This window comes from Fringilla coelebs (genome assembly GCF_963513975.1).
Source record: "Fringilla coelebs genome assembly, chromosome: 1".
In the NCBI taxonomy this organism is placed as follows: Eukaryota; Metazoa; Chordata; class Aves; order Passeriformes; family Fringillidae; genus Fringilla; species Fringilla coelebs.
Window position 1 is genome coordinate 85,900,812 of NC_140028.1, and position 27,318 is coordinate 85,928,129.

At 39.8% G+C, this 27,318-nt stretch overlaps 1 protein-coding gene across 1 annotated transcript in view; it reads left to right on the top strand.

Annotated features, from left to right (window-relative positions):
- CDYL (chromodomain Y like) overlaps positions 1-14,793 on the top strand; it is a 103,969-nt gene extending 89,176 nt beyond the window's left edge. Inside the window, exons 3-7 of the mRNA XM_084205989.1 lie at positions 4,481-4,737; positions 5,335-5,507; positions 8,485-8,695; positions 12,791-12,934; positions 13,959-14,793. Coding sequence (XP_084062115.1) covers positions 4,481-4,737; positions 5,335-5,507; positions 8,485-8,695; positions 12,791-12,934; positions 13,959-14,117 — 944 coding nt within the window. The 3' untranslated portion in view covers positions 14,118-14,793. The remainder of the gene's footprint in view (positions 1-4,480; positions 4,738-5,334; positions 5,508-8,484; positions 8,696-12,790; positions 12,935-13,958) is intronic.
- The last annotated feature ends 12,525 nt before the right edge of the window (positions 14,794-27,318 follow it).

The window sequence follows — 27,318 nt, forward strand, 5'->3', positions numbered from 1 at the left end:
CAGTTAACACTTTAAGACATTGCTGCTGGTGGTGTTTGTTCATTTGCTTATTCAAGTGGGATGCTTCTCATTAACCCCTTCATCACTTAGTGTAGGAAAGGACATAAGTGGTGCCAGGAGGGTACAGGAAAGACATCAGAGTTCTGAAGGCTCCTTGTGAGCATGTCAGGCTTCTCTGAAAATACTGAGTGATTTCATGAGTAAAATGAGAGCTGACTTTCAGTGCAGATGAATGCCAGGCATTGAGGAGGGGACAAAACAGGCTTACATACCAAACTGTGCCTATAGCAAAACACAAAACAGTGACTGGTTCCTGGCTATGTGTTGCTGCTCAGGGAAATGGCATTGGGTTTGTTTTGGATAGTTTTCTGCAAGCATCTGTTTGGTGGTAGTTTAAAAAAAAAACGAAAAAACCCAAAAACCTATATTGAATATTATGTCCCATTTTGGGCTCTGTTCCACGAGTTAATAAAAGAGGAAGAAGCGTGGAGAAGAATGGCATGCTTGGACTGGCTTCTGGAAGAAGAAAAGGGAAATAAGACTGGGGCTAGTCAATCTGGAGAAGGACTCTCATGAAGGGAATGAAGAAACTTAACATGTATGTTCCGGAACTTGCTGCCAGGAGATACTTTAGAAGACAAACGCATAGTGGTTTCAAAAATAAATTGGACAATCCCGTGGAGAAGATGAATTTAAATACATGGGGTTTGGTGCAGCCTATGATTCTGGGCATGCAAATTTTAGTAATTGCTAAGTTTCTGGTGGCTGGAGTTCAAGAAAATACTCAGACAGTATTGTTCACACCTCTCATGTTCTTGTGCTTGTTCCTTAGGCATCTGTGTATGCTGAGCTTTCAGAGACAGCATACTCTGTCAGTCAAACCTTGAATTGAGAACCAACACATATGTACCCAAAAGGAAGTGTGCAAAAGAAGCTTGGCTGGTTTTAGACATATCTTTGGTGGTATCCCCAATATTGTTGCAGGGAGGAGAGTATTTGTATTCAAGGTTTGATGTGTAAGCTCAACTGAACTTCTCAGTAGCAGTGAGGCATGAATATCTTAGAGAGGTACTTGGGATTTTAATTTTGGATTGTTGTAAAGTGAGCATAACTTGTGTTTTTAACAAAAACACCTTTGTTCTGCCCCTTTCCCAAAACTGGTATTTTGTGTTTGTCTTCATTTGGATAAGACCAGTTACTTCTTATCTGTTGCTCATCGCTTTAGTTTTTTTCCCTCCAAGGGCAGTTGCATGAAATTGCTGACTCTTACCAGGTTTTGGTCAACAGCTGCAGAACAAAGTACTCCTTAACTTCCTTTTGCATCTGTATAGTGAAGCTTTGGCTTTGTCCAGTAGTACTATTGTCTTCAGCTCTGAGATCACATTGTTAACAATCTGCAGGTGGGAAAGGTTTTTATATAACTATAAGCTGTTTGTTTATGTTTTAAAGAAACAGTTCTTCATTAGTTGACAATATCCAGGGTAAACTGCCTGTTTTCCAAGTCCTTACTTATTTTTGGAAGCTCAGTTTGAAAGGAGAGGGCCGTGGTGTTTTATCTTTGTGTTGCTATCTCTATTAATGTCTTAAAATGAAGAACTGCTTTTGGTTTCTTACGAAACTCTGCTTTAAAATACTAAAATACAGCTGTAATTATCCTGAAGATAAGTCACCTTCCTGTAATGTTTTCATATAAGGAAATCTCTGGCAATACTGCCAGAGTTGACTCTCAATTGAACTTTTTTTTTTTCATCCCTATTTGCTGTACCATGTGCTCATTACTGAGCAGCAAAACAGCAGTACCTTTGCCTGTGTACTTACAAAATGAAATACTGCTTTATGTCTCTGAGTTCTCCCTTTGCTTCCAAGGACCAAATGCCAAGGGAAAGAGCTCTCTGTGCTGTCAGGTATGAAGGGTCCCAAACTTCCATCAGTAATGACAAACATTAACAAACATGTTTTAAACATTTCTGTGCCATATTCTGTTCTGTACTGGCTGGCCAAGTCTCCCTGTGCAGAATTACAATCTCTAAAGTTGACAGATTTTTTTATTCCAGTCCAAGTATCCTGGAAGTGTGTTTACATGGTTGGAAAGAGGAGACTTCTTCCTCTTCCAGAATTGCAGCTATCCCTTGCTTGTGGTTTGAAACTCCCAACTATTGATAAGTGTAGACAGGGTTTATATAAAAAATCAGGAGGTCTCTTGCCAGTTCAATAAGCATGAAAATTGGCCTGTGGTGTTTACATCTTCATCTTTCTTACCAGAAGTTTTGTCTCCCAAAGTTATCTAATCATTGTCTCTTGCATCTCAAAAGTAATTTTCTGGTATTGGAGTATATCTTTGTTAGAATGAATCGTGGGAAAATACAAGCTCAAAGGTCTTGCTTACTGACTCCTTGTTTTGGCTTAGTCTAATCTATCCTGCTCTCCCAGTTCTCCACATTTTTCACTATGGCTAGGGCAAAAGACTTAAAAAAACTTTGATCGGGGTTTAAAAATCAGAAGTGATTTCAGTTGTTTTAATTTACATTTCCTATGGAAAACCAAGCCAGTGATACCATTTTGTCTTGTGTTCCTAATGAAATATGGGGCAACATTGGTGTTCCTGAAAATACCCTTTCAAGAGAATTCTTTTAAAGGAATGTAATTGCCATAGCATGGTTTCAAAAAAAGTTGAAAGCATTCCTCATCAAATTCATATTTAGTATACACCAAATTTTTATTTATTCTCCTGAAATGAAATCAAAAGGAATTTTATAAGCCACGGAAAATTTGGGAATAAATGTGAAAATTTTGTGTCAATACAAAATACTGATCTTCCATTTCATTTTGTTCAGCTCTGTCTCTGAAACTGATTTCAAACTGAATCCAGTTTCTTACTCTTCACTTTAAACAACTAAAAAAAATCTGAATTGTCTTTAATGTTTTTGCAAAAAGTGAGATGGTAAGAGGAGTAAATCACTAATACAACAAGAAAGACTTTGAAAATAGAATAAAATCTTATTATTGTATAGATACTTAAACAGACAATTTGCCTAATTAATCATAATGTATTTATAATAACATATTTATTTTAAAATATTTTATATAAAAGCTTCAGTTATATCCAGGGACATTTTCTGGAATATAAGTAGGAAAATGTATAATGTTCTAAATTTTAATTAACTTTAGTCTCTTTTCTTATTATCTCTCTCATACTTCATATAAGTCAAGGTAAACAGCATTGAATAGAGTGGAAATATCAAGATATTGGACATTCCAGTTACTTAAGTGAGCCTCTTTAATGTCTTCATTGAATGCACAAGTGTTTGAAGTATGTCGTAGTTAAAACAAAATTTGAAATAGTTTCATTTAAAAATATAACTTATTCAGAAAGATAACGACAAATTACAATAACATTTAATTAATAATTTACTTATACATGGTTTAATTCTACTTCTTAAGACATCATATGCATGATGTTCTGAAGTACCTATTAGTGAGATAAGGGCAGTGGCTTTCCAGAAGATTTTAGTCTCAGAGCTCAATTCTCAGGAAAAGTCTTTCAAAACTTTACTGTCTTGGACTCTTAACACACTTCCCCAATATTTTTACCCCCCCTGTCTCATGCACAATCCCTTACTTTAGTATGACAAATTTGGGGGAGATTTTGCATGGAGACCTAAACATACAGAGGCATTATAGGTCGAGTCTGTTCTCTTATTTTCTCTAATGAATGGTAATTATTTGGTATTATGTTTCCAATGGGCACTGCAGAAAAACCTGTCCCTTCTGTGACATGAGGAATGGCCTGTTTACTTGCATGCCTTCAAACTCCCTCTGTGTAAGGGATTGGTAACAAGACCAGCAAAATTTAATTGTCTGTTTGCCAATTCCAGTAGCAAAAAATGTTCAACATGAGAAAGATCTATAATTGTCTATGAATCCATTAAAATATCCATCACTTCATGGGTCTTGTGCTCCTCTCAAAGAAGTATAGTCTGCATTTCTTCATTTCCATTTTTCTTTTTAAACTATTCTGTTTTTTATGATCTTGTCTATCAAATTCTTTGGTTTATTCTAAGTGTCTTTTCTTTATAATAACTTCTGATTGAAACAAAAGGCTTTTGCTTTCTCTTAGCAGTCTTGATGCTGTTAAATGACTTTAAAATGTTGGAAAGGGAGAAAGCAGACCATTAACCTACTGATGTGCATTGGTATTAGGTTAAATCCACATTTCTCCCCTTCTAAAAAGAAGCGTATGACAATTGGTCTGTTTGACTTATTCTAATTGTATATTCTCAAAATGGTTAAATTAATTTCTTGAATCCCTTTGTCACTTCAATTTTGCTCTGTTCACAGTGTCTCTTCCAATAACTTCCAGGAGACTGAATTTCATATTTACTGTGTGTTCTTAATACGAGTTGCATGTTTTCATGCTAATAGGGATTTTGAGATGGGTGAGCTACTCAAATGTAATTGTACTTGTTTAAACTCTTTCCAGGTACACCCAACTTTATGGAAGCATTAGCAGCCAATGGTACAACCAACATCCAGACATCTGTAACAGGAGTGACAGCCAGCAAACGAAGGTTTATTGATGACAGGAGAGATCAACCCTTTGATAAAAGGCTACGTTTCAGCGTGAGGCAAACAGAGAGCGCGTACCGGTACAGAGACATTGTTGTCAGGAAACAAGATGGATTCACACACATTTTGCTATCAACAAAATCGTCTGAAAATAATTCATTAAATCCAGAGGTCAGAACAATTCTGATTTTGGGAGGGGAAGGGAATTTGAAGTCCTTGCCTCATTTCTGCTTGTTATTCAGGCACAAATGTACACAAAACACGATACAGGTTCTTACTTGCAAGATGTTATATGTACACTTGACACTATGTGTAGCTCAGTTGCATTTGAAAACTTTGTTATCTGAATATGTTGATGTGTACTGTCTTTTATGAGATGTGCAGTGATTTACAAAGTGCAACTTGAAAAAATCTTTAGCCTCAATTAAGGTTCTTTTTTTTTCTGTACTGGTTGCATATGCCATCTGCTGTCCAAATTACAGAAATGCTGAATGAGTGCTTTAGTTACAGATAACAACTAATAGATCTTTCCTTAATGATTTAATTATCTTTGTCTAATTACATTTTTGAAATGCAAAGCCTCTAATACATTAACTTCCTTTTTTTTGGATAATGAAGAAAGTTAACTCTTCTAATAAGATGGTTGAGTGGATCCTAAGGAAAAATTAAAGATGCTGAAGGGTCTCATAGGGGGAGGAAGGGAAGAGAACAGCATGCTACTTTGTAATGATGGATTAAAATGATTCTTATGAAATTTTTATTTTCCAGGTAATGAAGGAAGTCCAAAGTGCACTGAACACAGCAGCTGCAGATGACAGTAAACTTGTGCTGTTCAGTGCAGTTGGTAGCATTTTCTGCTGTGGTCTTGATTTTATTTATTTTATACGACGTTTAACGGATGATAGAAAAAAGGAAAGCACTAAGATGGCAGAAGCTATTAGGTATGTATGGCTGTCTTCAGTCATCTGATGGGTATTGTTCATCATATGGCTTGACTTGTTCTATCTTTATTTCAGAAGCCTCTTATTCAAAAAGATCTCAGACATTCACCTGTTACATTGTAGCGTGCAGCATTTCTTTATGCTTCCTGTCCTTTTCTATTTGGGTTGTCATTTCATGCATTTTTAATTTTTAATTTTAACTGTGAAAACTGGGAGTATTGCAATACTCCTCCAGTTAAAACCAATATTAAAATACTTCAATAGCCACAGGGTTTCCAAAAAACAAATTTAATACACCAAAATTCAAGACATCTATTGAATGAGTAAATTGATATAGTACCTTTAGAGAAGTGGAATGATGGATATTTTAGAGGAGTAGATTAATACTGGTGATCATCATCCCAATGCTAGGTACCAAACCTAACATTTAAGCAAATTGATCTGAACTATTACCAAGTAGAAGAAAATATATGGAAAAAAGTATGAAGGAGACACATTTTAACGATACAAACAAGTACATTTGAGCACTGGTTTTGAGATCCTGGTCTCTTGCATTCTTCCAGAGTATCTGTATTCTTTCAGAGCCCTTCTTCTGTTATTGTTATCAATGGTCATGTTCCTAAAAAAAGGTCATGGACATGTAAAGCCTTTTTCATTGGAGGCACAGTTGGTTCATAAAGATGATTATAGTTATTTTTATCAAAGGAAATTCTTCAGTCATCTCATGTAAAAGTTGCTTATGCAGTGACTTCAGATATGGCCAGAAGCTCTTAGCACTGAGCTTCTATCACTATTTTAATTTGGCCCTCCCAGAAACCTGTTTTTTCACCTAATATTAATTGTTAATAAAATGGGCAAAGATGACTTAAAAGACTTATGAACACACACCCTCCCTTTCAAATAAGGTATTTTTCATGTATATTCTAGAGATGGTCCTCTCTGGGATATTCAGACATGATTAAAATTATCTTAAGTCTCTGGATGGGATGTTTGTATGATGCATGAGATGGTTCCAGGTTTAGATTTGGGTTTTTTGCATTTAGCTATTTCAGTTCACTAGAATGAGTTATGAAGGAGTGTGATAACCTTTTGTTATGCAATATAGTAAAATGAATGCAATATAGTAAAATTGTTCTGTTTTGCAGAAATACAAAAATACGTAACACAGATAGGGGGGAAAACTTCAAAATTACCTGTGTATGTATTCATACATGCATGACTGTTTTTTCCTAAGAAGCTCTTGGAGGCATTACTGTTTGAGAGCAGAAGCATCCATATTTTGTGGGTACTGGAATGAATTGTTATTTTTTGTTGTCAATGAGGATGAGAGTATGCATATGTCACCTAATAGCATAGTACCCAGAGCATTATTACTGACCAAAAGAAGGGAGATGAGATAGGGAAGTTTACAGGTGTGTGATATAGGATAATAGAGCTCTACTATTAATGTTCATAGTTTTAGAAAGCAGATTTATTTGTTAAGAAGAGCTCCTCAAGGAAGACCAATAATGCTTTGGCCATCTTCATTTGTACCTTATTACTGTCACTTAAAAACACAGGCAAATACCTTATTCATGTATGCCGATGCCATACATGAATACAGTGAGAACCAAGCAGGGCTGTGCCACAGCTGTGGCATCCAAAGGTGTGGAAAGGCTGCAGCTTTATCTGGGAGCTGTGGGACACATGGATGTACCAAAGTGCTCCATCAGCTGATGCTTGTAGAGGGCTGTTAAATCTGCACCTGCCCAACTACTGTGGTGGGTTGGGCTGGGAGCAGTGGTAGGCTTTTACAGAACCAGAAAATGGTTGAGGTTGGAAGCGACATTTGCAAGTCATCTTGTTCAACCTGCTCAAGCAAGGTCACCTAGAGCAGGTTGGCCAGGTTCCCTATTTCCTGGGTTTTTTTAAATCTCCAAACTCTGAGTCCATCACCTTATTGGCTGTCTGTTTGGTCATCCTCACAGTAAGAAAGCATTTCCTGCTGTTTAGAGGGAACCTCCCATGTTTCAGTTTGTGCCCACTGCCTCAATGGGCACCACTGAAAAGAGCCTGGGTCTGTCCTCTTTGCATCCCCTTTCAGGTACTTTTACACTTTGATGACATCCCCTGAGCCTTCTCTTCTCCAGCCTGAACATGCCCAGCTCACTGAGTCCCTGGGTCACCTTGATGCCCCTTTGCTAGACCATCTGGAATCTCCCTTTCACCGAGAAGTCCATAATGACACTGGGGCTGAGCAGAGGGGCAGGATCAACTCCTGCACACTCCAGACAACATTCCTCCTAAAGCAGTGCAGGATAGCACTGGCACACTGCTGGCTCAAGTTCAGCTGGGAACCCTAGCTCAATTTCTGCCAAGCTGTTTTCCAGCTTGTCTTCCAGCATACATTGATGCCTGGGGTTGTTCCTCCCCAGGCACAATGCTTTGCGCTTCCCTTGTTGAGCTTTAGGAGGTTCCTGTCAGCTTATTTCTCCAGCCTGTTGAGGTCCCTCTGGATGGCAGCACAATCCTCTGGTGTATCAGCCTGCTTTTGTATCCTGAGCAAACTTGCTGAGGATATGCTCTTCCCCATCAACGAAATCATCAGCAAAGCTGTTGAACAGTGCTGGACCCGTCACTGACCCTGTGGGGTGCAACACTTAAATCAGTGGCCTGTGCCATGAGTCACCACCCTCTGGGCCAGCCATTCCCACATTTTCCAGTCCACCTCACGGTCTGCTCATCCAGCTCATACATCAACAGCGGGACTCTGAAACTCTTCTGAGAGACAGTGCTGAAATCCTCACTCTGAGCTCTGTGTAGACAATGTCCACCTCTCTCCCCTCATCCATCAAATAACCACCTCATTGTGGAAGGTTACCAGGTTGGGTTTGAAAGTGATGTTACTGTGAAGATGAATTATTATGCAGTTTTCAAGGGCTGTTATATTTTACACTCTCAATATATGTAGTGAGCGCATGTTTCTGTTTCTCTTCAGGAATTTTGTGAATACTTTTATTCAGTTTAAGAAGCCTATCATTGTAGCAGTAAATGGCCCAGCCATTGGACTTGGAGCATCTATATTGCCTCTGTGTGACGTGGTCTGGGCCAACGAGAAGGCCTGGTTTCAGACACCATACACTACTTTTGGACAAAGTCCAGATGGATGTTCATCCCTTACATTCCCTCGGATTATGGGCCTGGCTTCTGTAAGTAGCTTGCAGGGTAGGGGCTGACAGCTTCACAATTCAGTTGGGATAATTTATCCAGTGTGATTTCAAGACTTTTTGCCTTCCTGTGTTGTCTTTTTCTTAATTTTTTTCTTTCTCTCATGAAAACCTTTCATGAGAAGCCACCGTTTATAGCTTTTCTGCTCCATGCTCTTACAACTTACTCTTCACCTGCATGCACAAAACAGAAAGCAGGCACGGGATTTAATCCCACCTTTGGCCCTGATGGTGTCAGAAGGGTCATGTCCTGTGTACCACGACACATGTCCCCTGCTGCTGCCTCGTGGGGTCCAGCCGCTGGAGTCTTGCATTCAGCACAGCACCAGTGTGGCACTCGGTGTCACTGCACAGCAGAGCACTGTGACACCAGCCAGGAGCAGTCTTATCCCACTATGCAAAATAACTATTTCAGCCTCCATGCACTCCTAACAAAAAGCTAGTTAAGAATCTCCAACCTGTGTTATTTTCATGTTGCTTAGTGTTCTTTCATGATGTTCTTTGAAAACTTAGACCTACGTCCTATTCCAGTTTGGACAGTATGAAACAAGTGCTTGTGGCTACCTGTTTTCCAAAATCACTGTTTGTTCTAAAAGCCGTTTTTTCCCTGTAGGTATTTATTGATTTAAAAAATATATATTAAAACACCAGTTCTAAAAGATCTAATAGCTAATTGTGTCATATTTGGATTTAGTTATTAGAAGAGAACAGAAAAGGTAAATGAAATAGCTTAACAGTTATAAGAGTATCTTTAGTATCTTAGCATGTTTCAAATTACTGATTGTTCCTTTCCCTTTTTATTTGGCCATCCATCCATTCATCCATCCATTCCATACATCCTCGTCCTTTAAAGACTTGTGGTTGTTACTTTTCATTTCTTTAGAAGTTGTACAAAAAACACAAGCTCTTCCCTAGTGCACTCTTTCATGTGTGTTTGTGAATGCTCTCATTCTTAAATATAAACATTTTAATTGAAAACTTCCAGTGGTAACAATTCCAAAATGATCAGTGCAAAAAGGGAAAAAAATCCACTGTTTTTATACTATCCTTGACTCTCTGCAGCAAAGCAGTGTCTCTATGGGACAAAGCTGAACTTTACTCAGCACATTTCATGAAATATGTTCAGAATCCATACTGCAGACTTGGATATAGAAGCAGTATTTTGTCTGTAAAATAGAGAGAGAGAAGTCAGCAGGAAGATGTTATGAGTGAAATGTAAAACATTCAGGGGAAAAAATATACCAAGCAAAAAGTTAAGGCCTCTGTATGCATTATAACATTTTCTGCAAATGTATCAATTCAGCAGGAGTAGCGCCACCCCTAGCTCTTTTAAGTCAGTCTTAAAATGTAATGTTGTTAGCAGCAGCTATGTAAAAATGTTCCATTGCAAGATTCCTGGAAATACCTTCCATGTGGGGTCAGTCACCTTCTGTGGGTGAGCAGGTCTGTCACGGATGGGGATTTTTTTCCCCGTTTTCAACTATGGATTTATTCCAGGAAATTTGAAGCCCAAACCTTTGGCTTCAAAACTGATACCGTCTTGGAATTACCAAGAATTTTAGAAGTGTCCCTAAACTTGACTTTTGAGTTTTGAAAATAATCTGTAATAGACTTTAAGGTGATGTCTGTATGGGGAGATGTTATTTATGAATCTGCCATGGAGCTCTTGCTCTGGTTGTCAGGTCCTAGATATGAAGCCCAGGAGCTGTGTGATCACACATTACACACTGGCTCTCCCTGCCAGGCCCCAGCACGTTTGGCAGGATGTCTTAGCTTTTCTGTCAGTCCTGAGGGAAACACAGGTCCATAGTGCCTGGAGTCCTTGTCACAGCCACAGGATCTGGGGTGGTTCAGAGGCCAGCTGCCTCCTGATCATTGTGCAGGAGAGCTGAGGTGCTCCAGGGCCCCTGGCACCTGTGGCCTTGCACAAAAGGACCATGGTGAGCCTCAAAGCCCTCACTGGAAGAGAGTCCAGAGGTTCAAGGGAAGTTCCTCTGTGGAAGGAGACATTTTCTACTCAGAGTAGAAAATGAAGGTTGCTAATGAGAATCTTAGTGAAATATTTTTGTCACACTCATTTCTATGGCTGTAGTATATTTCTTGGAAAGTAACCACCAAGTGAGTTAATTTTTACAGCAAGTACAAGGCATGATTATGATTAAAGCTTGTTTAGCAGTTGGTCTCCAGCAGATGTTGTGTATAGATCAAAAGTGAAGATGCCAGAGGAAGATATTTCCCTCCAGAACCTGTCAAGTGAGAACATCAATGGGAATGCTCATTTCTTGTGAGATTTTATGCTAGTTTGTGTTACAGCTGGCAGAAATAAGATAACTGCACCATTCTCACTTACAGTGTTTCATATTCAGGAGAACTCAGCAGTTGCAACTAAAGTTTCAGGGGGAGCAAAGGTTGTCTAGCATTCATTTTTATCCTTGCAAAGATACATGTGAAGAATATGTAGACCTGACCACCTGGCTTAAATGCTTGCCTGTTGTAACTATTGGTTAGATTGACTTCATTGACATTTTGATCTTTCATAGAACTGTAAAGTGGTTTCTTAATTATTTTGGAAGACTAATTTTCCCCCAACTGTGTAGGAAAAAGGATTCCCTTTTTAGACAACCATGTATACATCTCTGATTTTTATCTAGTATTTCAGGTTATTATTATTCACATACATTCTGGAAAATGAGAAGGAATGGTCAATGAGCCTTGTATATTTTATAATGTGTTCACAGAAGGTAGAACTATAGGGTATAGAACTTGATTATAGTGCAAGAGATACGGGTTTTTATCAACTAATATATGTGAATCACAGCTTTCCATAGTAACTGTGAGAGATGTGCTGATGGTAAAATCAAAGTAAAATGTGCTAGGAAACTGGCTGGGTTTTTTTCTTGCATTCCAAATGGACTGGCAGTCAGGAAGTAAAATGCCAGTAGAGCCCAGACTTTGTATTCCATTACAAAGGAACAAATAAGAGACTGCAGAGCTTCCAAATTGCTTCATGTATAAAATGCAATACTAGGAACATGGTAGCATAGCAAATAAATAATTATTTATTAAGTTAATAATTAATTATTTGAGATCCTGAACTGAAAGTTGATTAAATAATTACCAAAAGTTCCACTATTGGAAAACTTTAAAAACCTCTGTATTTTTCCCTCAGAAGTGTTACACCTGTCAGGTATGTGTTTTAGAACAGCCTTATTTCCTATATTTCAAGAATCCAGTAATGGATTGTCATATTTTTCGGTGGAAATAAGTCATTATGAAACAATAACACTGATTTTTTTTTTTTAGAGGTTGACTATTACTCTGACTTTTTAATTTCCACTGCCTGTTTCCATGTTAATGTCGCTGCAAACTGTATAAAAAGCTTCACTAAAGCTAGAATTAAAGTGGCTGTAGTACAAAACTTTAATGGGGAAATTGGTAAATAGTAAAGTGCATGATAATTACAAATCAAAAACATTTACAGAACTAGGGGGAGAGCATCTTGTTGCCTAGAAGGTAGTACTCGATTCTGTACCTTAAACCATATGCAAGATCTTTTAAATACTGGGGTTTTTTAATAAGACTGCTGTATCAGATACTTAAAGGATTTATCATTTCAGTATTGGACTCAAAGAAAATGGGAATGTTTATTTTCTATGAATTTGGTCAGAAATTGGAACACATCATTATAAAGGGCAAGCCAATGTATTCATTGCTGTTTTACAGATTTGCCAGGCATTATAACCTATTCCCACATACACAGATAACCAAGTCGTCAATACTGCAAGAAAGCCAGAGCTAACAAACATTCACAGCCAGGAGATTACAGAAGACATTTTCACATTTAACCATTATTCATAGACGTCCACATTTTAGTAACTACTGACCTAGTACTGGTCAACAACACGGGCCAGCCAGCTGTAGGCCAGTATTTTTCTTTTTTTAATTAAAACTTGGAAGAGCTGTAATAAAACTATTTCAAATAGTGCAGGCATTTTTCTTATTTATTTTGAACATTTTTCCTTTGATGAGTTTTGTCTCATTACATTTCATACCAGAAGTAACTTTTTATCCCTTCAGGCCAATGAAATGTTGTTCAGTGGAAGGAAGTTGACGGCGCAGGAAGCTTGTGCCAAAGGACTCGTCTCCCAAGTGTTCTGGCCAGGAACATTCACACAGGAAGTAATGGTTCGAATTAAAGAACTTGTCACATGTAATTCAGTTGTAAGTTTCCTTTATCTTCTTATATTTTTATGATTAGATGAATATGAATTAATCTAAGTAGCACTGGACTGGATCTTCTTGTCCTGGGGAAAAAAATAAGTCTTTTCATGAAACAAGGACTGCATTATAATACAGCAATGTTTTTTGACAGATTTTTATGGATCTTTTTGGTTTGGTTTTTTTTAGGATTCTCTTAAAGTTTCTATCTGATTCTTCTTAATTACAGTGTACTGTGGCATTTGATAAGGAATATAAACTAGCATTGGATTTTTATAATGTAATTTGGTATTAACATAGTTGCTGAAGTCCAGCTTACTCTAATCAACAGTATAAACAGTTGCCCTAACATCGGCACAGAAACAGATACCTGGAGTCAGGTTCAGTTCTAATTTAAATTACCAAGGAAATAAATACAGTCTTTGACATTGTGCTGGACTTTGTTTTATGAGTAACACGTAGTGGTTGTGTGTGCTACTGGCAGTTGCACAAGATGGCAGCAAATAGTGGTAATTTTAACTTTCTTACAAGGAAAGATACAGTACAAATTAACTGTTCTATACATTAGAAATTTTGTATTTTAAAAGCAAATTATTCATTTTATAAACAGAAAAAAACAAATGAGATTTTTTTTCAGTGTATTTTAAGTGCTCAGGAAATCAAGATCTGGCCACTTAGTAGAGCAGTTTAGGATGAAAGTGTTATGATTAGCCTTCACTACTATTTCCTGTAGTTACAAAACCATATATATATATTTCATAGTTATTTTATGATTTTCATTATTTTCACACTTTTGTGCACTTTTAAATTGTGCTGTTATAAGGCAAAGGAAGTTTTGTGGGATGCCACAAGGAAGATGACCATCTGCAACATTTCTTGCTGTCATAGTAATGAATTGATAAGCTTGAGTTGATAATCAGCTCCAGCATTTGTCCACATAAACCTGTTATATGCCCATAGAAGCACATGGGGTGCTCAGTTCTCAGGCATTACTAACCCAACTCACCCTTTTTTAATTTTGGCCCAGGTACTTGAAGAATCCAAAGCTTTAGTACGTAACATCATGAAGGTGGACTTGGAACAAGCAAATGAAAAAGAGTGTGAAGTTTTGAAGAAAATCTGGGGCTCAGCACAAGGGATGGACTCAATGTTAAAATATCTGCAGAACAGAATTGATGAATTCTGATGAGATGTCCATGACACTGGAATTGTATTTCTTGGACATCAGGGCAAGCAAAATAAGCCCATTTAAAAAACCCTTATATAAACTAACCCCTTGCTCAGCTTGGGAACAGGAGTGGACACACACACCCCCTCTCCCCTTTTATTGTCAAGGGGTTTAAAAGTACTGTATCTTTTAAATTTGAACAAAACTCCTTTCTCCCTGATTGTTACATGAAGATGTATACACACACAAGTGTATGTGTGTGCATATATCTATATATGTCTTTTATATATATATATTTATATATATATATATAGATATAAATGTAATATGTGTGAGAGTGTGTATGTAGACACACACACACACACTAGGTTAAAAATTATAGAGTGCACTACCAAACATCTCTTTAAAAGCTCTAGTTTTTGTTATCTTTGGCTAGTACTGTATTAAATAGAGAATTAATTAAAAAGTGAATGGTGTTGCATTATTTTCTGTGTGGCAGGGAAGTCTGGAGTAATGCTTTTCTTTTTCATGAGAATACAGAATTGAAACGGGTATTAGCCAGCCCTTGCTTTCTCTGCCCAATGAGTCAGCTTAGAGAAAAGGTATTGTCTCAGAAGAAGGTTGAAATACCTCAAGTAATGGAACATTCTGAAACTTTGGGGTAAATAAACCCTATTATGCTTAAATCACACATATCCCCAAAAAGAGAGTGTGCTCAGGATTAATGCTAAGGAAACACTCTGTTATTTTTTGGGGGGGGAGGTATAGAGGGGTGGGAGGAAGGGGCAGGAGTATGTCTGATTCTTATCCAGACGGCATGAAGAAACCACTGTCTCTTAGGGAAAGGGAATGAGGGAGAGCCAGAGGGAAATGGAAGGGGGAAGGAAGGAAAACAAAAAAACAACAAAAAAAAAAACCAACACAAAAAGCTTGTTTTGCAGTATTAGTGAATCACTGAATATCTTATGTATGAATATCCTAAGTTATAAGTTAGTTTTAGTGGGTTTTTAAAAAGCCTCTCTGGGTTATTTTTGTTTGTTTGTTTGGGGGTTTTTGTTTGTTTATTTTGGTTTTTTTAAATAACTACATAAGTGCTCCTGTTGCTGGGTGAAAATACTACTTTATATACAGTTTGGGTTTTGTTTTTGGTTCTTTTTTCCTATTTGCTGGTTTAATTGATGTATTACACCAAAAATGCATTTTATGTTCATAAATTTTAGGTTCACTTAGAATATATTATTTAATAAGTTAAAATTCTTTTGGCACACTATTAAGAAAAAAAAAAAAAAAAACCTCTTTTAAAAAAAACTACCTTATATTAGATGTTTAATGTTCTTTGTCTATGCTTTTTTATTATTTGAAATATACACTATATGCAGTATGGTGTAAAAGAGTGCCCTGTGTAAATAGACCTATTTTGCATTCCTTTCAGGAGTGGTTATTGATTCCTGACTGCAGATATCTATTATTACTTGGGTATCTGTGCTTGCAATCTTATTGAATGTATTATGAAGAATGAAAATGAAATCAAACCTTATTTTTGTACAGTTTTGAACTTTTTACTTGGAACTGACCCACCTCCCCTTCCCAGTGGAGAGCTGTACAGTGTGTAAATCTGCCTTTACCTTGAATTGGTACAGTATTTTTGCATCTGTGGGACCTACTTCTTTGTTCTAGTAGTTTGAACTATATATAAACTGTACAATCTGTAAAGTTTTTATAGAATAAATATTCAGCTGTGAAAACTGGTTAAATAAAACTAATATTTCTTAACACATTTTAAATGTGGTTCTCTCACAGAGTTGTCTTTTTTGAAGACACTTCCGTTCTAGTTTTGAAGTTGCTGAAACAAGTCTTGTAATTTGGAGGCTTTAATATTCATATTATTTTGTTTAAAAAGCTCTTAATTTCTTTCAAATTAAAACTTGAATATTAACTTATTGATGTAAAATTTATGTAAGTTTTCTCTAACAGGAGGTAGACGGGGAAAGAAGACATAAGGAGTCATTCTGCTTTTAATTATTTTGTTAGAGTTCAAACTAATGTTCAGTAAATGCTTTTTTGCAATCTCTTAAAAAGACTGTTTTCCTTACAATAGTGGGGGTTAAGTTAGAATTCCTTGGTTGAATTTGATTTTAGTGAAAAGAAGAATAAAAGATACCTTTACCTACGAGTTCTGTAATGTTACACCTTTTAGAGTTCAACTGCAATTTGTATAAAGATTGCTTTTCTAGCACCTCTCAGGCCACAGTGTTCATATATATATGTATTAGCTGGGGGGGATTATTTATGCTTTCTTTAAACTTGAAAGAACTGTTACAGTGAAGACATTTGGAATTAAATCAGTTGAAGGTACAGGCAGTTCACCTGAAAAAAAGAATTCTACTTAATTCATTTTTTTGTGTTGCTATCAGTCAGGCTGTTACGCTGCCTACAGTTTGCATGATAAAATGGGAATAATTTATTGACTGCAGGTTTTAGTCTTTGAGAACCCAACTTCTGCTGGATGATGCCAGGTCACCCAGAGCTCACCTAAGTACAGCTCAACTCACAGGAGTGAGCTCATCTTATTTCAGTAAAACAGAGGTCATCTTCTACCCTGCCTTGAAAAAACATAAAGAAAAGTTATTAATGCAAAGAAAAATAATTTTATTTCCTCTAGGAAAAACAGGATTGCAATACTTAACCCAAACAAATCCATGCCTAACCCAAAACATTGCTTTGGCCTCAGCAATTCCTTGAAATTTTACACTGTGTTCCAAATTCTGCCTCAATAATGAAGGTGAACCCAGCCATGGCAGTCATGCTGAAGCAGAACCATGTGGACTACCCAAGGAGTGGGTAGTGTGAGCCTTTAGAGCCACTGTAACTGGTCTGTACCACGTGGCTGGGGTACGACTAACTAAACACTCACTATAGAGCAGAAACTGCAACGCTGCAGGGTGAGAAGTCAACTCATAATGATCCAATAAACCAGTATTTCCAAGATGGTGCTTTCCAAGACTCATAACCATCTCCAGCAAAATATTCTGACTGCCAGACAAAACTATATGGTTTGTTTCTGTAGGAAAAGGCACTCACTGAGGCCACCCCCAAAGTCACGTGCTGAGTAAACCAGCTGCTGACAGCAGCAGCTTTTGTGACATAAGATGCTGCTTCTTACAATGTTCTTGGAATTCACTGAGCTTGCCAAGGTGGGCTGAGAACTTTAACCACACAATATTACTAAAAAACACAAAACCAACCTAAAACCAGCTGCTATGGCAGGAATAACCAAAACAAGCACTTCTAAAAAAAATCATGCTTGCACTATGTGATGTAAAGTAAATGACAAAATAGCATCATTTTCTTTCCATGTTCAAATGTCAAAAAATGTAATGGCCCCATATTTCTTTGTTTCTCTCCACTGTACACACACACACCCCCACCTCTCCTGCCCTTATGCTCAGAAAGATGGGTGGGGATTTAAGCTAGAAACTTGATAAATGTACATGCTGGAAACATTATTTTGGATGCCAAATAGCAGTTAAGAAAATTAAAACTGTGCAAATCTGGGAGTTCTTAAACTGAATGACCCCTTCCTTGTATCAAAGGGATCAAAACAAGAAAACAAAGGGAAGCCACTGTGGCCATTAGAAGTTTTTCTGCTTGGTTTTTGATAGGCTTCTCAGGGCCAATCATGTCAAAATAAGGCTCTGCAATTTTAACTGTTATCTCAAGAACTGGGCTGTAACAGAAGGATTTCTGAAGATGGTATGATGCCATATCTAAGAATAATTGAAGTCACACTTTTGTTTGTTAATGTTTCTGAAGGAATTACTTGTTGGCAGAAAATTGCATTCTGGATGGAGATGAGTCAAGTTCAGGGAAAGAGAAAGAAAAAGGTCAGGTCTTGACATCAATTTTCTTGAAGAAAAATAATACCAGCCATTCTGGTGGAGGAACCAGGGGCAACAATTCCATAATTTTTTGGACATTTTGGATAACTTCTTTCAGCTCGTAAGAACAGCTTTAGTTTGCCCTAGAATAATAAACATCTGAAGCAATTGATAATAGTCTGTGGGCAGGAGAATTGGTTCCAATGCCTTCAGAAGGTCTTTGCAAATTGTTAATCCTAATAATGTAAAGCAGGAAATTTGGAAATCTCTCACAACCCTCTCTCAGAATAAACTCTTACAAATAAAAAATAATTCAGATCCCTGATCATTCTGGAAGGTCCTGGCACAGGAAGATAGGCTACTGCATTTAATACCTGAAAAAAATACAGCCCCCAAGGTCTGCAGTTCAGGTTCCCCTACAATGGATACCCCCATGGTCACATTCAGATGAAGGCAAATCTACTTTTCACATTCATTCAATTTTTTACATGCTGTTACAGGTTTAGCAGGTTAGATCAGCAAACAGATTTTTCACACCCATTAAACATTTTAAACATAATTGGTTGAAAACAGTTTTCAATGAGGAAAAGAAAAAGCAGTAGGTGTGCAAGAATGATTTTAATGAGATACCTCAAAACCTGAAAATAACTGAGGCATTTTTGGAAATCTGTGGCTAGCCTACATTTAAAATGCCATTCAGCTCCCTCACTGCACTTCCTAACAGCAGGATGCTTCCACCCAATGCTCACATGGTAACTTAATGCTTTGGGAAAGAAACTCACTGAACAAGAGATGTGGCACATCTAGACAGTTCTGGACACACAGGCATTTGGACAGTGCTCTCAGGCGCATGGTGTGAGTCTTAGGATGTCCTTCACAGGGCCAGAAGTTGGACTTTGTGATCCTTCTAACTCAGGATGCTCTGTGATTCTAAGCACTACAGCAGTCTGTAGTGCTAATATATATAAAATAATTAAATTAGTCATATAAAAATTGCCCAGAAGTTCCTGACGAGGTTTGGTTGGCTGAAAATAAATGAGACTTCAGAAATCCTCAGCTGAGTCTTGTACCTCAGGAAGGTGTTTTGAACACAGAAAGTTCCCTGACAGACAGTATCTGGCCAGCGCTACACAACAACCTGACACAACATCATTTTTGCCCATCCCTGACTTTCCTAGAGCGCCTGTAAGCTCATCCTGGCGCAGGAGAGCAGCTGTAACCTGAGAGGAGCTGCAGCACCAGCAGCCAGGGGTGCATTATCGCCGAGCACGGCAGGCCGGCAGGCAGGGCACGGGCGAGAGAAACGCTGGATTCTCCCTCCAGGCCCTGCCTCAGACTGAAACCACTGGAGGACGGAGGAGAATCAGAGCATCCCTCCCCAAACCCACCGGTACCGCAGGACAGAGGCACGGCCCCTCCACAGATGTTGTAGTGTGTTTTTACACTTTGGAATACTTTGAAGTAGTTTGGTTTTTGTATCCCTGTAGTTTTCCCAAATAGTTTACCCCAGACTGTACCCCCTTTCCCTTTACTTAGGTAATTCCTCTCCCTTGATGAGATCATCCCCAAACCCCCAGCCTGGCCCTCTGTCAATCACTCAGCATCCCATCCCCTCCATCTAGAAGCTTCAGACCAAGACATCGAGTGATTCGCCAGGGGTCAGCCCCCCAAAACTTGTTTTATACGCTCTCCTAAATGTCCATCCCATTTCCCAACCAATAGATAACCCATCCCTTAGGGTCATCTATTGGTTGGGAAAATGTTATCTACTTTTGGTTTCCACCTCCCTTTAAATGTAACCTTGGCACGTCTCCCGGGGCTCTCGGCAGGAGGACCCCTGAGGTGTAGGAGCTTCCCGGAGCTCCTGAATAAAACCTTGGATTTACCCCAGCTAGGAGTCGGCCCCTTTCTTCCACCGACGCCTCTGGTGTCTCTCCTGCTGCAAAGGCGCCCAGCCTGGCTGCCCGCAGCACCCTCGGGGCACAGAGAGTGTCTGCCCGCCGTCGGCCGTGCCGGGGTCGCTTCCCCGGTGTCTGCCGACCTGGGGCTGGCCGGGGGTTGCTGAGAGGCTCCCGGAGGGACTGAGACGCACAGGGATGACGGCCGGGATTGAGGAGCTCCTATATCGCTGTTCCTGTCGGGCACAGCAGGGGCTCGGTCGGAGGAGCTGCAGAGGGGCCGTGCCCGGACTGCTGCCGGCTTAGCCCTGCAAATCCCCGGTGGTGAAAGAGCAGAGGCGGCGCTGCTCAGGCTCCAGACTTGCCCACTTTCCCCACCAGACCAAGGCACTATCGGCACCCCGCAGCTCGATCCCAGCTCACAGCAGCAGCACGAAACTGCCCCTTCCAGGATGCTCTCCCCGCTAACCAAAGCCATCCACACCTACACCCTAGACGTGGATAGGAGCTGCCCAGGAGCCTGACCAAACCAGATGGCTGGCTTCCTGCAGGGTCCCTGTGCCCCAAGCAGGCAGGCGGGCCCGGGCCAGAGAGCTCAGTCCTTTGGGGACTGGCTGTCTGGATACCCAAGCCGCTCTTAGCCGCAGGCTACCTTAGCAAGCTCAAGTGATATCAGCTCTTACTGATTTTCAGCTCTTTGCTTGCTAAGGCGCTCAGGCTGGCTATGGCATCTCGGTTAGCAGACACGGAGAGAGCAAGAGAAGGCAGCATGGAGCTCCACAGCGATGGTTTATTGTGAAGGGTTCTGGCGACGGCTCTTCTGGCCAGAATGGGCTAAAGTAGCCCCTTATATAGGGCTAGACTGGATCAGAAATTGTCCAGTAGCAGGGGTTAGGGAAAAGTAACCTCTGGGGCCACAGAAAGATAACCTGGGGTCTGGAAGGCAGAAAAGAGGCTTCTGGCCTTTTCACAATGACTTGGCATTTCCTTACTCTAGGCCTCGGTCCTCCATGGGGCTTTAGCCAGGCCTGGGCCTGCTACGCCTGACAGAAGAAGAGGCTTTTTAGCCAGGCCTGGGCCTGCTACACCTGACAGAAGAAGAGGCTTTTTAGCCAGGCCTGGGCCTGCTACACCTGACAGAAGAAGAGGTTTATTCCTCCTGGAGATGTGGGGCCAGAGGCAGGAGTGCAGTAAGTGCTGCCCTACCGCAGGCGCCCTCAGGCCATGGCGCTTGCAGCCCAGCATTGCCGCCAGCTCCTTCTCTTTGATCCCTGTTCTGTGCAGGGGCAGCAAAATACCTTGGAAGGGCTCCCTGACCAACTGCGCAGAAACAGGGCGGCTGTAAATGAGGAATGGTGCAAATGCCAAAGCCTCTCAGCCTTCAAATTCAAAATATATTTAGAAATTCGGTTTTGAATGGTAAAATTTAGAAGCCCAGAGCGCTGTCGCCTTCCGAGGAGCAAGACCTGGCTTTGTAGGCTGGGGATTTGATCCTGGGGAGTGAGGCTCTGGCTTGTGGCTGCCTCTGATAGGATTACATTTATCAGGGAGCTGGAGGGCCTCTGCGACTCTGTGTCTCTGTGGGAACCCCTAAGGGGAAAATCAGGGTCTCCTCAGAACTGACAGGAAAATTTAAGACTTCCTCAAAGAAGAAAAGAAGCAAGGCAGAAGAAATCCAAGGGAAGAAGTGGAACTGTTCCTAACAATCATGATAATTGCAGTTTTGTAAGTTAGGCTGGCTGGGTGCCCAGAATGGGGAAAAAAACCCCAAAGCAGTTTAACTGACAAGCATATAACCATTTGCACAGCCCTGCAGCAAAGCAAAATGACCTCCAAATTGTCAAAAATCTCAGTTATAGATTAACCCTCATATCTACCTTTTTTTTTTTTTGAGCAAATTAATGAACCTAGACTTTAAAATAGTCATGAAATTTTATATTTCTGACAGTAAGCATGAGATTTAGACACACAACTGTCAGTAAAAACAAACAGGAAATAAATCTTGCTTAAATTTTTAAAATTCCTTATTTAAAATATGTTTATGATACATAATAAGCCAACTACACACATCCAATGCGTAATATTCAGTAGTCAAAGATATATCCCGCATGGATAACTTACCCAATAAATTTACAGGGTTTTGCCCATCATAAGAATTTTAGCTGCATTTTTGTCTCTAATGTTCTTTTTTTTGAAGGTTTCACTAACAAGTCACCCAGTTACCTTTGCATCATGACAACTTCAAGCTCAGTTTTATCCCCCTACCATTGTAGCACTACAATTTCTGAATTCAACACTTGTGAAAATAAGGAATGTTCACAAAACTGCAGACCAAGGCACCCTGGCACAGCTTCAGAAGCTTTACTTTAAAGGTTCTTGGTACAAGATTATATAGGATAGGAAACTTTCACAAGGAATTCCAGGCACCCTAGAGGTGGCCATCAGGCATCCTCCTTGATGTCGTCTGTGATAAACAAAAAACTTAATTTCTTTTTTAAGCAGAAAGTGGAACAGTGAAATTATTTCGGACTGTTTGATCTGCATGGGGTTTTCCTGCCTAGAAAGAGTTAATCCATGAAGTGGTTTTCTTTCTTTAGCAGGAACTACACATCCCTGATTGAATCATACAAAATAAAGAGTTATAAGAAATGGTGTCCCTCAGGTTTACTGAGGGAAGAGACAAGAACTGCATGAAAGAGGAGCCCCTGTAAGGCTGAGCACTGTATTCTCCCTCATCTTTTGGATCAGTACAGAATCTGCCCAGGTGCTTAACCCTCTCTGCTGCCTTGCCTTTGTTCAACCACTCTTGAAGCAGAACTTCACCAACACTCAGAGCAGCTTTTGACAAGGTTATGTAAAACCATTCCCAGCTGAAGAGGCCAGCAATATCTGGAAAAGGAACATGGGTGCTGGAGGAAGCTTGGCACTTATCTGGTTTGAGCTACCTGCAGCTGCTACTGAACAACCTTAGAGAAACAGACATTGAGGCTCTTAATTGCCCATTCACACTGACATGAAGGGCTCACACAGACCTTGAGCACTGTTGGCTACAATCTGCCCAAAATTACATTTACTAGCTAATTTTAATAAGTTTATCTTTCCTAATGATTATTTTGCATCAGGAGAGAATAAGCAGTCCCTCAGGATCCAGTTCATTTTTCCTAGAGCCTTTGTAATACACTGGTTTCTCAGCCCTTGATTCCAGCTCCCCACATGCTCAGAATGACATAAATCACAATTTCATCCAATCTGCATCTTTCCTAATAAAAAGAAAGCCCATTTCTCTCCTAGCATTATGTCAGTATTCATCCTTGAAGTCCCCTGGAGCCGCATCCGATTCCTACCAGGGTACAAAAATGACTGGAGCACAATCTTTTTGTTGCTTGTATTCAAATCCTTCAGTCTGTTTTGCTGTTATCCAGCTTTCCCACAAACCCAACTTGATGCCTGCTAGCACAATGCACAGTACCCTGGCTCAAGACTCGCTGTTTATGCTGCTCTGGACACGTCTCTTTCCCTGCCCCCCAGCATCTCTGTGCTTTATTTATTCTGCTGACTTGTGCCAAATGCTGAAGTCACAGTCTGAGTTTTCAGTTAACTCATATCCCTACCTCTTTTTCCTATTCTTATTGCCTTTTCTCACAAACGTTATCAGGTTTGAATAGCTCAGTCTTTTTCATACCTGCCATATATTTACATAATGGACAAATGTGGTTTATTTTTCTTTGCCCCCTTCCCAGGAAAACCTGGCAGCTCACAGTGCTCCATCCTTGTGCATTTGCATATCACCTGGGATAATCCGGACCTCACAGTGACATGGAGGTTAAGAAATATGAAGCTTATTTTGGCTCTGTTGTGATTCTGAATCCTAGCAGCCAACTTGCTTCTTTCAAAATGTCATTTTTCAGCAAAACCCACAGGCTTTTAGACACTAATTCATCCCAAAAATACATTCAGATGAACAGGCTCCAGCCAGCTCTCACTTGCCATGAAGCCAACATGCTAATAGAGTTCCATCTTTGCTTTCAAAAACCTCATGACAGGATAATTAACTTAATAGTCCAGACTTCTCTTGGGTCAGCTTCAATTCCTTTCCCAGAAAACTTCCCCAGGCTCTTGACAGTATCTCAAAACTGGTTTTCACTGTCTCACACCATTACTGCCCTTGACAGCCTGTTTCAGGATTTTCCCATGTACTAACCTTTTCCATCACCAAGGCAAGCCAGATGCCATTGAAAGAGAAGGAAAACCAGGAGTGATGGATCCCCTGAGTAATTCCCCAGCACCTGGTAAAGAGGCCATAATCCTGCTGGCAGTGACACCCTCGGAACTGCTACAGGGACACAACAAGCTGCTTGTTCAACTGCAGCACCATGAGGCAAGGACATTTCTGATCCTTCTTTAAGGAGGCCAATCAGGTTTAAAAACACTGGATTGGGTGACACACTCTGCAGTGCACTTCCCTCTTCTGCAGTAAGAGCAAAATCTTTTGTGCAGCTTTGCTACTCTTCTCCATGACTTTTTTTTTTTTCAAAGGAAGTACCAGAAGGCAAACACTGTCTGTTTCTAACACATTAGTACTGCACTTGACACGATGGTGCTAGCAGGCTCTGGTATTTCATGTTCAGCATGAGAACTGATTAGAAATTGGGCAAAGTGCTCAGAAGTTGAGCCATTTCACTCTCATAGTGAATCCCTCATTGATAACATCCACAAAGTTCATGCAGACAGGGTTTAGACAGCAGGAATAAAGTTCATACCCTCTGCAATGAAACTGACTCTAGTAATTTCAAATTTCACACACAGGGAAAAATCTGTGGAGGTCAAAAAACAACTACAACAAAAAAAAAAGGCAAACTGAAGATGGGTGAAGTCAAGAAAAACTGAAGTCCACAAGAAGCTGCTACTTATTTCTACTCCTGAATGGAAACAGGATTCTTTGACAAAACTGATTCCAGAAAAATATGTCCCAACTCAGGGTCACACAGAAGAACTCAGAGCTGATGAGAGGACTCAGCTCTAGGGCTTGCTGTCACCAGATGATGTCACCCACAGCAGTACTTATAAATAAGCAACAAAAACATTTAAATGCCTTTCATGGGCAATGATCAAGAGGCTTTTTTTTCTTGCCATAATTGTACAAGGTCAAGAAACCAAAAGAGTTTGCACAAGACTGATCAGCTTCTTGATTTCTTTTGCACAAATTCTTGTATTTGTAGATTTTCTCTTAGGACAGGGCAGTCTCTCCTCTCATTTGATTGGGAATGGAATAAACTTAACATGCTCAGAGGTATTTGGCATTGTGACCTGTCCATTCATTAGGAAGAAAAAAAAACAGGTTCTTACCAAATCCAGGACACTGTGGAAGAACCTGAGAGTTCTTTATGCACACTGCAATCAACTATCTAAACATTCTGTTCTCTTGTGACCACGAGACTCTAAGATTGTTTGGAGAGAAACACTTCAGAACCTCATCTTTTGTCTGGAAAATATTGTTTATCTTTCTAGACTATTATCAAAAAAATCTAGGCAAAATTTTTCATATTTTGTCCATGTTCAAGACCAATTTCTAAATCCATTTTCATCTTTATCCTTTTAGGTTTTTTTTTTTTTCTGAAATTGAATTTGGAGGTAAACAGGAGGCCACCCACAACCCTTTTAGAGTAGTAGTTGTATGAGCTGCACATCTTAAAAACCCCCAGTGCTTCTACCATGTCCTCACAAGTTACAGGGACAAGCATCTATGACATTTTGGACAAAGTCTGGTTCATGAAGCCATTTCTGTGTTGTTGAAAAAACTTCAGCCAAACATCCATTGTGGGTAACTGCTGCAGTTTTCAGTTTTTACAAACAGATGTCAGTGAATCCAGGAGGACTTGAACTTCCTAAGCCAACTCAGCAGTGCATACTCTGGAGTAAAACAAGAATGAACAGCTCCAGATTATGAAGCACCAAAGCATCCCAGCATGGGACAAGCCTACCTTCTGACAGTCATGTTAACGATTTTCTTCACAGCTCACCACTCAAGAAGCCCTTCAGCATATAATTTATTTGATCCAGCCACTCATTAGAGACGAAGCAGAGGGAAGAGCATCTGGATCTAAAAAAATATCTCACATTTAGTTGAAGCTGAGCAGCAACTCCACTCTGAGCCCCCAGAGAGGAAAAGACAGTGTAGCTTGTAATTCAGAAAAGAAACAAATCTGTAGAATGAAACATTGACTTTTTCACCTGGTCTGCCAACAGCAGTGAAGAGCTTTGCCTTGAGCTTGTGTGCTTTCTTACATGGAGGTGTCATGGCTACACTCCAAGCTCCCACATCCATAGGAGCTATACGAGAGGTTCCCACGGCCAACAATACCTTGGGGACTTGAAAGAAAGCTACAGGAATTCTTCATTATTTAAAAAAGCACTCACTTCTCTTCAAGGGAAGGCAGAGAGGAGAGAGGTTCCCATGCAAAGTAACAGGGGTGAGGTTGGGCTGGAAGCCCTTTTGAAGCCACATCTTATATTGCTTCCCAAAAACGTGTCCAATCCCTGCTGAATCTTGCCCCTCTAAATCTTTGTTGCAAGGCACAGAGCTCTGATTTCACTCTAATTTAATGAGAAGCTTAATGTCTAAATGTTTTGAGCGTTGCTTGGGGAATAGCAAAGAAAGCCTGGCAGCAAGAAGCAGAGAAAAAGGAAAGAAAAAAATTAAGTCTCTGACCCTTTGAGAAATCAGGGAACCAAAAAAGCATCCTACTGATTCTGCAAAGTTTAAGGGACTTCTATCAACAGGGATCAAAACTTGGCTCCTAAACCTCATGTATAATCCCCAAAATAAAGGTTTGGCTGCTTCCCACCAAATGCATCAATTTTTGCCTAGATCACATGGAACTGACATGCTTATAATGGGAGCCATAATTAATAGTGTTTCAGCAAAACAATGCACGGGAATGTCTCTCTGCTCGACTGAAAGCAAAGTCCTACAGCTAAAAATCCCAGCCTTCCTCTCAGGGAGAGCAGAACAATGAATCTTGCTGCAGAGTGACATATTCCAGGCAATTACAAGAGCTGCAGACCTCAAAACCACACTCTGAGCATGACTGGAACATAAATAGATTAGCAACTGCTAAGGACTGCTCTTCCTCCTGATTCACAAAGCATGTTCCCACTTTGCTTTTGATGCCTTTAATGATGCACAACCATTCTTTTAATAAGAAAAGCCATCTCACATTTTTATAAATACCCCAAATGCTCCATGTTACCCTTAGTTACCCTTCATCCCTCTGTTCTCTGCAATGCTGCTGACTTAATGGAGCCATATTTTTCCAGCACATTACAGACTTGCCTTAAGCAGAGTAAACCACATCCTACTTCCTTCACTTACATCACCCTCCAGGCAGGTAGAGGAAAGATAGGACTTGTTTTGCCCTAAAGCCCTGGCCAGAACCACCCCAG